The following is a 15,947-nucleotide window of genomic DNA, read 5'->3' as shown; positions in this document are numbered from 1 at the left end:
GGATTGGTCCGCGCCGCCAGACGGCCCCGCCCCGCCCCGAGATTGGCAGGCACGCGGTGCGCAGGGCCGAGCTCACGGAGACTCGCAGGCGGGGCGGTGCACAGCGCGCCCTGCGGGTCCCGCGGGTCCGCCTCCCGCCCGCCCGCGCCTCTGGGCGGGGCCGGGGGCGTCCACGTTCGGTGAGGCCGGGCCAGGCCTCGCAGGGCGGCTCAGCTTGCTGAAGAGCTTGGACTGTGTCCTGAGTCGCGGAGCCTGCGGCCGGGTGGGAGCAGGGTGGAGTTTGCACCAGTTTCGCCTTCCGGGGCGGCGGCTGCAGGAGTGGGAGAGGGAATGCTGGTGGAGGCCGGGAGGCGGGCCCGGTGCAGCGACGGTGGAGGGACGGCGGCGGCCTGGAGCAGGGCTGGCCGGTGGCGGTGCAGCGGAGAGGGCCCATCTTAGAATATTTAGGAGGGAGAATGTAGAGATGTCCGCGATGGACGTGGGGGCTGCAGAGGGAGGAAGCATCAGGACCCCCACCTTCTGGCTTGAGCTGGGATGGGGAAGAGACAGTTCTGGGCGTATTTGGCTGCAGGTGCCTGAAAGACCTCGCACTGGGTGGGCAAAGGCAGCCTGGGTTTCCTCCTCTTCAGCACTGTAACCACCTAAGTATTTGAAAAGGGCAACACTGTCTCTTTGTTTTCTATTTTGTGTGCTTATGGTTACCTTTAAAGGTTTGAAAAAATGGTGCGAACAAAATGACTACTTGAAAACCGTTTTTGGAAGATGTGTTGGGCTGCCAGGTTGTAAAGCCCTAGATGGGGAATTAGGGAGTCCAAGTTCTAGACCCAGTTTCACCACTATTCGCTGTGTGGTTTTGGGCAAGTCACTCTCTGAGGCTCAGTTTGCGCCAACATGAAATGGGACGATAATAAATGCCTCCTGGTGGCATTGTGATGTGCAAGTGAAGTAATGCCCATGTGACTATTCCTAGGAGTCATAAAAGAAAAGACCAATAAGCTAACCACATTTAAAAAGTTAAACACATCAAAAATATAAAGAGATGATAATCTGAGGGAAAAGTGGAAGCATATTTTACCTAAAAGTACGTTTTCTTAATGTGCAAAGTGTGCTTACAAATCATTGACATTTTTGAACAACCCAACAGACAAGAAGAATGCATCAGACATGAACAGATACTTTGCAGAAAAATGAATTGACATGGCTAATAAAGATAGGAAAAGATGAAGCCAGCCTGGTAGTGTAGTGGTTAAGTTTGAACACTCCACTTCGGTGGACTGGGGTTAGTGGGTTTGGTCCCCGGCACGGACCTACACATCTCTCATCAAGCCATGCTGTGGAGGCGTCCCACATACGAAATAGAGGAAGATTGGCACAAATGTTAGCTCAGGAGCAATCTTCCTCATCAAAAAAAAAAAAAAAAAATGATGTGAACAGATGCAGAACCTCCCTCAAGATTAGGGAATTACAAATCAAAACTTAGGCGAACACCAAGAGGTTTGTTAATTCCATGTATTGGTGAGTATATAGAGAGACAGTTTTATACACTGTGGGTGAGAATGTAAATTTATGTAACCTTCCGGGAGCAAAATAATATATCTTAAAATTTTAATTTGCTTGTTTTTTGACCCAGCAACTCCTGCACAAAGATGTATAAGATTGATCTTGCAACTGGAAATAACCTACCTGTTTGTCAATAGATGGAACAAAGTTACAGGATATTCATTTAGTGGAATATTATGTAGCCATTAAAATAACGTGGCACAGATGAGGGAAGCTGGGGCTGGAAGAGACAGAGAATGTTCAAGAGAACCTACGCACGAGTCTAGAAACAGGAGCTGATGTGAGTAGACTGTTCTAAGCAGGAGCAGTTTACTTTCCATGAAGGAAATAAATGGTATTTAAAACTTAACTTTAAAAATAACTTAATATTGGTTAGGGGCCGGCCCCGTGGCCTAGTGGTTGGGTTCGCGCACTCCGCTGCAGGAGGCCCAGTGTTTCGTTGGTTCGAATCCTGGGCGCGGACATGGCACTGCTCATCAAGCCACACTGAGGAAGCGTCCCACATGCCACAACTAAAAGGACCCACAACGAAGAATATACAACTATGTACTGGGGGGAGAAAAAGGAAAAAAATAAAATCTTAAAAAAAAAAACAACTTAATATTGTTTAAATTCTTACCCTCCCCCAAATAAAATGTTTTATATGTGTACTGACAGGGAATAATATCCATTATGTATATACATATCTATAGATATATATATATATATATATATATATATATTCTTGTTAGACATCAAACAAGTAAGTGACCAGTCCAGACCTTGGCATACTATCCTCATTTGGAAAATGAGAAAAGTAATAGTATTAACTCACAGGGTTGACATGTGGGTCAAAAGATCTAATCAATGAATAGTAGTTAAAATGGTGCTTGGCATACAGTAAACATTTATATATAGTGTATATATATATATATATATAGTATCCTATATATCGTATATCATCCATATGTATCTTAAGTGAGAAAGAGAAATATCTAGAGATGTGCTTGTATATGCTTATATTTTATGTTTACATATGTATATGTTTAGAATATTCACTTCTGGAAAGATATTGAATAAACTGTTAGGGAGTATCGCCAAAGCACATTTCTTTTTCATTTTATATCATCATAGACCGTTTAATTATTTTAATTACTAACATGTAGGACTTTTTAAATTTAAAAGGCCTCATTAAAAAATTCAATGTAGGATATTTCTATAAAGCTGCAGCTTGGGGCCTATTAGGATTTTGTTTGGGGAGAAAACACGAGGAAAACAGAGCTGAGGGAAAGGAAATCTTGCTGTAGAAAGTGACTTGTTAGACATCACACATTTAAGAGATTTTTATACCTATCAAAATGGAGCATGGGTTTTAAAAATTCTTTAGCACTATAAGAGACTTTAATCTTTTCTCCTAGAGAATGGAAAGCGCTGGGTGTATGAAATGTCTGGAGAAGCAAGCTGTTTATCCCTAAGGCCTGAGACAGAGTGGCAGCAGGAGGTGGGGGAGGTCAGGGGACCTTGTCAGGGCAAGGGGAGTAGCCTACTAGGGCAGAGGGGCCAGGAGCTGCCCACACAGCCCGGGGCGGGGCAGCGAGGTATTTGCATCTGCTTGAGGCTGCGTTGGGGGAGGAATGACTGAGCTCTGTAGATCCCATTGGTTGGAGCCCCTCCCGTGAGGTCCTCAGGCCCTGTGAGTCACCCAGTTGTCCAGAGCAGACCTCACTGAAGTCCTGGTTGAATTTTAAACAGGTGCATGTAGGCCATGGGGCCCAGCGACTTTTAACCGAAAGACCCCGCAGACCACTGAGCGGGTGAGCCCAAGTGTCTGGGTGTTCCCATCTGGAAAGCTCCGGGATGGAGCAGACACTGAGGACCGGCTGCCTGTTGACCAGTCAGCTCAGGCGGCTGCTGGGGACTCTCCGTCTGCAAGCGTGTGTCTGTTGTTTACTCTTCAGTCTGCAACATCTGATGGTTACTCAGCACCGACTGTTTGCCAATGTTAGGATTCCCTGAGCACTTGACCTGTGCTGTGTGTGTAACCCTCACAACGTTGCCACAGCGTTACGAGGCGGGGACTGCCGTCCCCATTTCACAGCTGAGGAACTGAGAGTCCACAGGGCGTCCAAGGCCACATAGCCCGTCAGTGGCAGGGCTGTGCACACACCCGTTTCTCTTTCTGAAGGTCACGTGTTGCTCATGTGCTCTGCTGGTTCCTGCCCTTCAAGGCTACACGGTGTTTACCATGAAATGGGCAGAGTCAAAAAACCAAAACACCATAGCAACCAACAGACCCTAAAGACAAGGAAAACACACACACACAAACACACATACTCAGAGTAGCTGGAAAACGGAAATACCACCTCAGACCAGGGAAGTCAGTCTTTTGGAGACACAGAGAAAATGTCTCTCTAAATTCTCTGCCGTTCACAAGTTTGGAAACACAAGGGGTGACCAGGGAGGCATCCTTAGGTCACTAGGATATTTACCAGATGATTCTCATCAAGAGGAATTCACTCCATATATTTAAAGGATTCAGTTGTCGTCTCTGAGCCCTGAGAGGAGTCTGCTGTACAGGTGTTTTTAGGGGACATTATTAATAATAGTGTTGCTCATACCCTCCATGGTAGTGTGGCCAAACGGCAGACATGAACCCCCTCCCCCCACCGCCCTTGGACCATCACTAAAAGCCAAAGGAATCTTGTGAAACCATTGTTATGCAAAGCCGTTTTGACGGTGTCCACGTGGCCTTCTGCTGATGTGACTTAGATCAAAGGGCGAGAGTTGATAGTAATTGTGAACAGAAAAAATGAGGACCGGTGTTGAACAGGCAATCCGTTCACAGAAGAGAAAATGCAAATGGCCAGTAAACAGGAAGAATGCTAACAATCTAAGAAATGCAAATTAATGAAAATAACTTGGTATTTTTTTTTTCACCAGGTAGGCAAAAATTATACCGTGTGACCATATGGAGTCTGGGTGAGGCTGTGAGAACCGTGGTCCTCTCATCCTTCACAGGGGGAGTGTGCACAGGGTCTGGGCTCAGGGAGATGAATAAAGGGGCAGCTAGTGAAATCCTGCGAACTAGGGGCGTCTCCTCTGGGAGAACCAGCACCCACTTCTGCACGTGTGGTAGAGGCCGTGTGAAAGATGTTTAGTGCAACCTCATTTTCAGCCGCAAAGATGTGGAAATGATTTCAAGGTCCGTCGACAAGAAACGGATAAATGGTGAGTTTATTTCCATGATGAGCTCCTATGCAACCGTTATAATAAGTGAGCTTGATCTGTATTTCTTCAACAGACCGCAGAAACATAAATATGTGCAATACATGTGGGATGAGAGCGTTGACTTAAGTAAAACGTGCTGATGGATGCTTACAAATATATATTTACACACACGTACACAACGTATGTAGCTATAAAGTTGACCGAACGGACAGACGCCAAACTCTTGGTAGCGTGAGGGGAATGAAACTAAGTGTGGGCATTAGAGCAGACTGATTATTTCTGTAATACTTTCTTTAATGATAATAAAATGACTACATGGAAATAAAATTTCAACAGTGTTGACGCAGTGGGAATACAGGTGCTTGTCACACCAGTCTTTCTACTATTCTGCACCTTTTAAATTTCTCTAAATTAAGCAGAGCCCAGTACTAACTGCCAGGGCAGGTGTGGGCTGTGTGGCACCCTGGGAGGTGGTAAACATCCTTGCAACCCTGGGTGTGTATGGGCAACACCCTGTTTCTTAGGAATGTTGCAGAGCCGGCTTCTCCTCCTGTGCTCACGGAGCGGCTCCCACTCGGACACAGGAGCTCCCACAGGTGCTAGAGGCAGGGCCAGCCTTTTCCAAATGTGTGTCAACGTCCCCGGGAGCTCCAGGCCACAGCCCCAGACCAAGCACATAGAAGGGGACTCTCATCAGGAAAGCCCTCGTCACACCTCCGTCACAGAGGACGCTCCCACCGCCTGTGGGACCTTTCGTCTTGAGCAGACCACCGCCTTCTGGATCTGTTGTGGGAGGAGATCCAAAAATCTGTGCACACCTCTTCATGAATTTGGGGAGGAGTGCCCATCTGTGTGTACTTTTAAAAAGGCGTTATTTACACTGGATTTCTCTTTTTGGTTCGAATTGGCAGTCCATCTCGGACTGTAACCCTGTTGCTACGTCATTTGTGATTCATTCGTTAGTACAGTTCATTCATTCCTTCCTTCACCCCTTTACATTCAACAAGTGTGTGTTAAGGATCTACGGTAGGCGGCATTCTGAGATGGCGCCCAGGGTGCTTGCCCCCCAGTGCACGTTTCCTGTGAAATCTCCTTGTGTGTACTGGCCCTTGTGAAGATGGTGAGATTTTACTCCCAGGATTAGGTTCCATTATGTGGTAAAGATAAAGTGACTTTGAAGATGTAATTACGATCTCTGAACAATTAACTCTGAGTGAATCAAGAGGGAGATGATCCTGGGTGGGCCTGGCCTAATCAGGCGAGTCCTTTCCAAAGAGAGTCCGGGCCTTCCTGGAAAAAGAGATCGGGTGCCAAAGAGGCCCACTCTTGCTGGCCTCGAAGATGCACACAGCCCCATTGTGGAGAGGACCATGTGGCAGGGAAACGTGGCAGCCTCTGGGAGTGGATGGCCTCATTCCAACAGTCTTGAGGAAGTGAATTCTGCCAATAGCCACATGAGTTTGGAAGGGGACCCCTAGCGTCAGGGGAAATGCCAGCTCTGGCTGACACCCGGACGGAGACCCTGAGCGGGCACGCACCTGGGCCACGTCCGCCCTCCCTACCCATGGAAACTGTGAGACGAAATGTGGGTTTTAAGCTGGTAAATTTGTTATGCAGCCACAGAAAACATATCTATTATGTGTCCATAGCTGAGAATGCAAAAAAAAGAAGAAACGCCATTCCCATCCTGAAGGTCCTCACGGGCTGGTGGGGGAGACAGCGAACTTAAAGACGCAATTTAGAGCAAAAAGAGTTGTCCTGGAAATAGGACCGGGGGGTGCTTCTGGCTGCCATGGCCGGCTGAACGCACTGCTGCCCAAACCCTCATGATGCCGGTGACAAAGGCCTCAGCCACAAACGTGAAGATGATGTGAGCTGAGAAACGACGAGTCTGTTCTTTCCCTGGCTCGTTGGCTGGGTGCCCTAACCCGGGAATTTTCTGTGGCCGTGAATTCCTCCCCCACCTGCCACAGGGACTTGGCAGTAGGAGAAAATGAGGTCAACAAACAGCAGTCCAGCTGAGAGGTGAAAAGACAGAATCCTGAAGACGTTGGATGCCCTTGGTCCAGCTGCACCTGAAGCCAGCTTGACTCCCACCCTCTGCAAGCAAAGGAGCCCATCCGCCTTGGAGATTTCGTTCCCTGGCATCCAAGTGCCTTGGCTAATTAATATGGACACACAGCTCAGTGAACAGTAGAGGGAGATCCCAGTAAATTTTAATTACTCTTGTCGTTACTAAACTGACTATTTATATGAACTAATTCAGCTCTCTGAATATTTAAGGACAGCCGCCTCATTTCTGGGCACTCCTCTGGGAGGACTGAATTTTGTGTGCAAAAGAGGGCCTCGCAATATGGACAGCTCCCTCGCGATTAAGGACACACAGACATCTCCCGTGAGGCCTCTGCGATCGGGAGGGGCCGTCCGGCTTGCCTGCGATTTGCCATCCCAAAGCTTTTTGAAAGGATGGTCTAATGTGTGGAAGTGCTGGACGCAGAGAGGCCCCAGGAACAACCCATGGCAGGTGGCCATTGTAGGACAGGGAGTCGTGGCCCCGTGAGTGTGGGGGCTGCAGCCGGCAGCTGAGAGGCCTGGATGCGCCCCACGGTCTCCAGCGCCCCTCAGGGTGTGTCGTCTCTTTACAGGAGGGGAGGGTCCACATGCTGTCAGAGCGCATCAGTGCTCCCACACGGCTTGACTCGCTACAGATGGGACCCCAGAAGGAGCCCTAGACGTTCGAACAGATCAGGTTGCTCAGATCTGCAGTCAGCTCCTGCCTGGACACAGCCTTCCTCCTTGTGAGCGGGCCGGCAGGCCTGGAGAACTTGCCCGGGCTGGGCGTGATCTGCAGGTACTGGTCAGTGCCGCTGTTCTGCGGGTCGCTGCTGGAGGCTGCCGACATGGAGTCAGACTCGGTGAGGGCCGGCTCACCCCGGGGCTTGGCCCTGGGCCTCGGGGGCTGCTGCAGGTGCTGGACATTCCGGGGGCGCGGCTTTCTGTGCATGTACACCGGCCTGTCAAGGGGACCCTCAAAACCGTCGTTCCAGGACGTACAGAGCCCCCATCCCTGGTGCTCGGGAGCCAGCGTCTGGCTCCCTGACCTCTCACCGACGTAGAAATGGGGGGCCCCGTGGAGGTCGATCAGGGAGCGAGGGTGGAAGTACCCCTTGACCCACTCTCTCCTCAGCGTCTCCTCCTCCTCCTCGTCACTCAGCTGCGGAGAGCGAGCCGGCTGAGGCGCCCGGGACCCACAGGGCCGCACATTCCGGGGGAACATCTCCACGACGTCCCCTAAGGCGTCGATCTTGAAATGTCTCTCCGGCCAGAAAGTCTGATGGGGCTTTTTGTGAGAGTCACGCTCATTGACGACATAGTACCTGGGGGCGTGGGGCCTGTGGCCATGTGGCCCCGGGCCCGAGACCCCCGGTCCAGGAAGAGGAGGGTGGATTCGCCAGAAGTCTCTTCGGTAAAGAGGCTCTGAGTGAGCGTCTCCGAGGCGTTCTGCAAACGTGACAGGTGTGCAGGCTCGGTTCCTGGGACGGTCTCCTGTGCTGGTCCCCGGACCCCGTGGATACCTGTAAGACAGGGGTGGTCAAGCCCGGTGGCCTGAGTGCTCTCAGAGCCCCACCCGCTCCAGCATCGCTTCTCCCTGCGTCTTCGCCCAGCCTGGTGCCGCGGGTGGAGGAGGGTCCGCGGACCGCGTGCCTAGGAGCGTTTCCAGGTGTCTCCACGGCGGGAATTCTCAGACGTGCCCCGCGAATCTCCACGGAGTGGGGAGGGCAGAGGTGTTTTGCTAATATGCTGCATTATGGAGCACATAGTGGGATCAATATTTGTGGAGCACATATTAGGAACACTGCTCCCCACCGTCTGCCACACAGCCTTCAAGGACGCGTCCCCTGGGCCCACCCGGGTTTGTCGGAATCCTTCCTCCTGGTCAAGGCCCCAGAGAGACTGAAGATGACCCCTCACGTAGTGAGATTTCCAGTTCTCTGTTAACTTAGTCATTGTTTTTAAAAAAAAACCCAACCCTCCCAAACCAGCACTCCCTGTGTTTCATCTACACGGTTTCACTGTGTTCCTTTCAGATCAGGTGTGGTTCTCCATGTGCATTTGGGTCAGTGCATCCCTCTGGAGGGAATGCCGGGCTCCTGCTTCCTTCCGTGTAAGTGAGGCTGGAACAACTGACCCCCTAGAATACAGAGATGCTCCTGCCTAGAACTGGGCCAGCCTGGAGCTAAGATCTAAAGACCTTGCCAATAATATGGCCGGTCTGGAGTTAAAAAAATAAAAGAGAAAAACATTTTAAAAGGCATTTTCTTTCCTTGGGCTGTAGAAGTACATCCCCCGGGTGGGCAGGAAGATTTGCCTCCAGGCTACATGGCAGGAGGCCTAGGAGGAAGGGTTTGCCCCGTCTGCCAAACTCCGTCCCTCCCTTTCTTCTCACACCAGCTGCTGCAGTTCTTGACCCCGTGGCCTTCTGGCAGAAACAGGATTCAGTGGCCCTGCCTCCTGACCCTGTTGGGGCCTCCCATCCCTGAGGCTGTGTGCCCTGCACCGTGTGGCTCGGGCCATTGCTGGTCGGGGTCTCCGTCAAGGAGGAGATGTCCTGCTGTGCGGCCCTGAGCTCACCTGTTCCCATCTTGCCCTGGCCTGGATTTGGAGACGCCGGGAAGTGACGCACTGGGACTGCTGGTCCCTGGCCCGGGACTCCAGGGTGTGGGTTGGGCGACGGCCTCCACCCTGCCGCTCTTGCCACTGGGTGAGTCGAAGCTGACCGCGGTGCAGTCGTTCTGGGGAGTGGCGGAGGGAGCTGAGGACAGCTGGCTGCCAAGGTCACTGTCCTTCGCAAGCCTCTTGGCGCCTTCGTCCTGCGTCTGGATTCGGGCTGCGGGAAGAGGCAGGGCTGTGAGAAGAGGGGCCCCCCGTGGGGGTGGGGGGCGCACATTCAGGTCGGTTTAGCTGGAAGTGTGACTTCCAACAGTGGGGTCCACACGCAGCAGGACACACTTGCAGACACACACAACCTGTGGGCCGCAAACACTTTGTGGTTCCAGTCATTTCTTCACAGACATTCGGGGCTGGAAGGGAGTGTTGGAGGAAGCAAATGCACCCGCAGCTTTGCAGACACACCTGCTGATGCCCCACGAGGCGATGTGGGCTATTCAGCAGCTGTGGGGCTCTAGTCCCTTATCTGTACAAGGGACCTGAGAAAGCTCATGTGACAATTATGATGCCTTGGAAACAGTTCACAGAGCATTCTGAGAAATGAATGTGGCCTTGAGCTGGAAAATGGGCTTCGGACAATGAAATGGTGACCCTGAGAACGTCTGCAGAGATCCTAATCTTTGAAGACAACCGGAACTAAGCTTAAGTATGCTCCAGGGGCAAATAACACTTGACAATGACAGTGGGGTTTCACAGAAAGAGCCGCCGTCTCTCCCCACAGCAATTGCCAGTTACAGGCTGCTCTCTGGAAAGGCAGACGGGGCGAGCATAACCCTGAGGCCCCAGACTTTGTATCGGGCATTTTCCTGGAGGAGAATAAACCCTTCCCCATTAGCTCAGAATTAAACGGGCAGAAGAGTTGGCCCACAGAGGCTTTCGGGGTCTCATTCGCATTCATTTTCTGAAGGAGAATATGGATTGAGCCATGTGAATGTTGCCTAGCATCCTTCTGGCTCACAGCACCATCAGTGGTCCCAGGGGGCAGACACGCTTCCTCTGAGCTGTGCCCACCCATGTTCCCACCCTTCACATCAGACTCCTGCTCCCGACGTCTCGTCCTTTCTGCCCGGAGGCTCCTTCCCGCTCCCTGGTCGGGCCCACGTGGGAAGAGTTTGTGTAGGTGCAGCTGGAGAAGATGAGAAGCAAAACTGGGCCCGTGGGGTTTGGGTTTCTCACTGGGGGATCTGTTTTCGTGGCTGAGCCTGCCCATTTGGCATTCTCTGCAGGAGGGGACAGAGAACAGAACCTAGGGAGGCTGGACCCTGGGGCAGAGACCTGGGGAGGGGCGAAGTGATTCTGAAGAGTTAAGGTCTCTGACCAATTAACCTTGAGTTAATCAAAAGGGAGACTATCCTGGGTGGGTCTGACCTAATCAGGTGAGTCCTTTTAAAAAAGAGTGTGTGGGGCCAGCCCTGTAGCTGAGTGGTTAAGTTCGCGAGCTCCGCTTTGGTGTCCCAGGGTTTGGCTGGTTCAGATCTAGGGGGTGGATATGGCACCGCTCATCAGGCCATGTTGAGGTGGCATCCCACGTGCCACAACTAGAAGAACCCACCACTAAAATGTGCAACTATGTACCGGGGGCTTTGGGGAGGGAAAAAAATAAAGAGTGTGCAGGCCTTCCCTGGAGAAAGATATCCGAAACGGGCCATTGAGAGGAAGTACACAAAACTGAACAAGATGAAGACATTCTTACAAGTTTTTCCCCCAGACTTTTGTGCTGCTTTATCTCTCCTCCTTCAAAATTTCCTTCTGATTTCAGACACATTTTGGAGTTATTCACAGGCCTGGGTACGATGTAAAAATTGTAGATTTAAACCAAAATTTATATCCCTACATTTTATTGTATTGCGCCCAGTTAAAAAGTTTCTCAGGAATTTTTATCGTTAGCGTACCTTAAACTGCTACATTTTTAAATGCCACAGACTGAGACATCAGCCACTTTTGTGTACTTACCTTCTACCATTTGGGCAACCTTTTTCTTATCTTCAGATCTTGCCTAAAATACAAACGATAATCATATGTTTGTTTTAGATGTAGCAGGAAGCAGTAACAAATACTTTTCTTGGGGGGAAAATGACGTGTGCCTCCTTGCTCTGACCTTGGGCCAGGCCTGAACGCCTGCAGCCACCTGGTGACCGTGTGCTCTGGACTCAGGCCTGTCACCTGAGTGAATAAACTCTGACAGCTGAGAGCTGGAGTTTTATCCCTAGCCAGTTCTGTTTTTAGGGGCAGCTGTTTGATGGACCATGTTTAGATTCTGCCAATAATATTTTGCCTGAGACACAAAAGAGAAAATATGGACCAACCACACGGGAGACATACGTTTCGATAAAAATGCCCCTTGTGACTCCAAAGGCATTTCTTATTTGACTATTTACATGAACGAGTTGGTGTTTCTTTACATGAATGGATATTCATGGCAGTTATTTTATTAAAAATTGGAAAAGGCGGACGTTCTCTGCACGGGGCTCTGGGACTGGGGTGACGTAAGTGAGGCGCTCAGGGGCCAAATTTAAGGAGCTGCCCACTGTCGGGGCTGTGAAAGTGCAGGGGCGGTGGGACCCTGAGCGTCTGTGCCTCCCTGAGTTGGCATCCTGGTGCCTCTCTCGCCTCGCCCTGGTCCTGGCCCTGGGGGAGCCCTGGGTGCGAGGAGGAGGAATCGTGGAAGGATGGGGAGTGTTGGTCTCGCTCTGACTGTTGAGTGCTAAGGATGGGAGAGAGGGTGACGACAAGCAGCGTCTAAAAGATACGAAACAGTTGTATCTTTATGTCCAGGCAGTGCCCTTGGGCTCGGAGGTCTCAGCTCTCTGGGATAGGGAACCATCCTTCCTTCCCCCTCCCAGCCTGGCACGGCCAACACAGGAGTCCGACACACTGAGGGCTCGGTGTGGCCACAGAGGGCCGCTGACAGGCTCAGGGCGCCAGTGGGGTGGCCTGGAGTGGAGGAGGAATGGCAGCAGGCTCCCTCCTGGGCCGACGGGAGCTGACCCAGGGCCTTCTTAGAAAGATCTGGGAGATCCTGGCGGGGAGGGCTGGCTTTGCACCCTAGGGTGGGGTCCAGAGTCCCTGTTATTTCAAACTGTGGCCTCACGTGTCCCAGTCAGGGGCTGACGCACATGCACGAGAGCACAGACTTCTCAATACTTGCATTTTGGATTTGCATCTTGAGCTGGTGGTTGCTGAGCTTCAGGGACCTGGCGATGCTCTGCAGGTAGTAGATGAGCAAGCTGGGAGGGAACGGCACGGGGAGGTGAGCGCGCTCCGGCAGGCCTGTGGGCCTGTCAGGCCAGGCTCCCTGCACAGTGGGTGGCAGGAACCAGCAGTTCCCAGGCCAGACGTGGGCCACCCACCGACCCCTCACTGAGGACAAAAGGCCTCGGCGAGCTCTCGAGCCTGCCCCCTGCCTTTCGTCCTTCCCTTCTTCCTCCTGCTTTTTACGGCACCCTCCAGTGACCTGGGATTCTGCTCTAAGAAAGGAGCACCGATGGGAGGGGCGTTTTACACTGCATCGAGCTGCGAGTCCTGGATCTGCTTGCTGTTGCTTTTCCTTTAAGCCAAAGCAAGCAGAAGCCACTCAGCTGAATTGAAAAATTCCTTTTCTAGATTATTTAGAGTTCGTAGAATAAGACAATGATAATGGCATCCACCCCCATTACAGTGGCCTCAGGTTGCCCGCGTGCTGTGGACAGATCAGCCACATCACCTCTGCGGCTCCCCCGTGAGTCAGGGTCCCCACTTAGATACTTGGGCTCCATCAGCGGCTTTCGGATGGATTCACTGACTTTATATCATCATTGGAAAGTGGTGGTTTCTTGTTGGCCAAACGTGCAGAAATCCCCCAAAGCTGGTGGGGAAGCTGTGGGCGGTACTCACAGAAGCAGCAGCACGCCTGGCAGGATGACCACGGGGCTGCTGACGTACCCCATCGCGGAGCCGAACCACGCCGGGAAGTCCTTCTCTATCGTCTCCGACACAATGTCGTAAATCTTCTCTTGTCCACTGTGAGAAAGAAGAGCGTTTATCCCCAGATGGGGTTGCTTTTGGCAGAAGGATGCTGTGAGCCGTCAGAAAGATGGCCACATGGCTGCCGTCCAGTCCTCCAAGTCGGTGACAGAGCGAGAGAAAATATCCTGGTGTAAAAGATACACAACCTTCCCAAGACGATTACAGAGCAAGTGGCCATCTAGTCAGTATGTGGGTCTGAAGGCGGGGCCAATAGTCACATTTTGCGTGTGTGTGTGTTTTAACAACGTATACAAAGACTGACTCTAAATATTACACGTATTCTGTATCAAGGCTGACTTAAAGCGAATGCTGGGCAAAGGTACCTCGAGATTCCTGCCTTGATGGAGCTGATAATGCAGAATGGAAAAGGAGGTGGACCAACTTTTGGTAAAAGCTTTCTGAGTTCTGGGAGGGGAAGGTGGACCAGGTAGACTTTCTTTCTAGCCCTGGAGCAGTGTTGCTCCTTTCTGGTTTTTAAATGGGCCGTATCTGTTAAAGGCGAGCACAGAGAGGATCATGCTCCAGGGTGGCCTGCTGGTCAACACAGCGCACTGGTCTCAGATGGAAAGCCAGGGGCTTGACATCTTTCCGTGTCATTAACCTGGTCTGAGAGCCAGAAGGAGAGTTCAGTTCAACGCAGGGGTCCTTCCCACAGCCTTCGACGACTCCAGGCAGAGCCGAGGGAACCAAAGTCACTCACCTGAACGGCCCACAGTTTAGAGATGGCTTGTATCGGACGATAGCGAAAATGGTCGGCAGCATGCACAGGAAGAGCATAAACAGGAGCATTGACAAGTAGAAGTTGTTGGATCTGCAAAGAAACCAAGTGCCACGTGTTGAGTTCACTCTACAGCCAGTTGCCGATGAGACATATGCCCGAAGAACCGACACAGAAGCCTAGCCCTGACCCTGCAAACAGAAGAATCCTGCCTAAGAGAGGGTCAGTCCTAGGTCACAGGCAGCTTGGCAAACTAGAAATCAGGGGTCAAAGGGACTTCACAGACCGTCCAACCCAACCCGTTCATCTACTAAACATTTTTTTTTAATTAAAAAAAATTTTTTTTTTAGGAAGATTAGCCCTGAGCTAACATCTGCTGCCAATCCTCCTCTTTTTGCTGAGGAAGACGGGCCCTGAGCTAACATCGTGCCCATCTTCCTCTACTTTATATGTGGGATGCCTACCACAGCATGGCATGCCAATGGATGCCTGTCTGCACCCGGGATCCAAACCGGTGAACCCTGGGCCGCCAAAGCAGAGCGTGCGCACTTAACCGCTGCACTACCGGGCCGGCCCCTCACCTACTAAACATTTGCTGGGTGCCTGTCCAACTCAAAATGTGGGAGTGGTGAACCCATGGCCTCCACCCAGTGAGCTCAGTTCATGGAAAAGTCATGAACCTTTGTCCCACGCACCCGTTCCCCCTAAGGGTTCCCTCCCCCGTTCCCAGCCTTGAGCTTGTCTCCTGTGTCTGAGGGCGGCAGATTCTTGACTCTCTCACTAGGATGTGCCTCTCATCCTCTCTGCTCCTGGCTGCACAGGGTAGATGTTCTGCATCACTGAGCCCCAGGCCCCGGGCTCGAAGCTGGTGTCAGGGAGCTCGGCGGTCCAGGCCTCTCCTGGGGTGGCACAGAGCCACCTGGTGTTCAAGGCCCTGTACACAGTTCTGAAAACAGAGTGGTCAGTCCACCTAGAGACTGTCCACCAGCTCTCTCTGTCTCTCTTTAAGAAAGTAGACTGGACCAGAACAGAGTAGAAAATACAAGATTGCACGGGATGTAGTAAGTAGGTGTTAATTTGTGACAGCTTTCTCTCCCTCCCTCTTCCCGTGTCTCTCTCTCTATATCATATGTATACATTTGTGTGCGTACTCATTTATATGTACATACACAGGTATTCATGCATGTATACATGTACATGTAAGTGGATATACACATGCTTATGTGAATTATCTATAAAAACACATACAGACGTATGAGCACGTGCATGTATGTGTCCTGGTCACTAGTAAAATATAAACACACTGTCACTCAGGTTATAGTCAAAAAGTTTGTAAGCCGCTGATACCCCCCCACATAAATAACTATTATTTCAAGATAAAATAAATGAGCTCTGATCGAGGAGTTCAAAAATGTGTTGTGAATTCGCCAAAATGGCTAAAATGGAAAACACAGACAAGAACAAGTGTCGGCAAGCTTGTGGGACAACCGGAGCTCTAGAAGGCTCCATAGAAGGCTGGCGGAAGTGACACAGGTGCCGTCTCCTAGAGGCTCGCGTGCCCCACGACCAGCAGCTGCTCTCCTAGATGTGCGCCCGAGAAAAGGCACCTCTGAGGATGCTCAAGGCAGCAATTTTCACTACAGCTGATAGTTGAAACAACCCACGTGCCCATCGAAAGTAGCACGGGTGGAGAAACAGAGGTGTGCTTGCTCAATGAGACGAACCTCAC

The 15,947-nt window shown here is 51.2% G+C and overlaps 1 protein-coding gene across 1 annotated transcript in view; it reads right to left on the bottom strand.

Moving 5' to 3' along the window:
• Nucleotides 1-5,043: 5,043 nt before the first annotated feature.
• Nucleotides 5,044-15,947, bottom strand: part of TMC3 (transmembrane channel like 3) — a 35,858-nt gene continuing 24,954 nt past the window's right edge. The window contains exons 17-22 of the mRNA XM_070617165.1: nucleotides 14,201-14,311; nucleotides 13,369-13,494; nucleotides 12,644-12,722; nucleotides 11,449-11,491; nucleotides 9,400-9,655; nucleotides 5,044-8,342 (exon numbers count right to left, since the gene is read on the bottom strand). Coding sequence (XP_070473266.1) covers nucleotides 7,496-8,342; nucleotides 9,400-9,655; nucleotides 11,449-11,491; nucleotides 12,644-12,722; nucleotides 13,369-13,494; nucleotides 14,201-14,311 — 1,462 coding nt within the window. The 3' untranslated portion in view covers nucleotides 5,044-7,495. The remainder of the gene's footprint in view (nucleotides 8,343-9,399; nucleotides 9,656-11,448; nucleotides 11,492-12,643; nucleotides 12,723-13,368; nucleotides 13,495-14,200; nucleotides 14,312-15,947) is intronic.

Source organism: Equus przewalskii, chromosome 1 (assembly GCF_037783145.1).
Source record: "Equus przewalskii isolate Varuska chromosome 1, EquPr2, whole genome shotgun sequence".
NCBI classification, from domain to species: Eukaryota; Metazoa; Chordata; class Mammalia; order Perissodactyla; family Equidae; genus Equus; species Equus przewalskii.
This window is presented reverse-complemented; position numbering and strand designations above follow the sequence as displayed.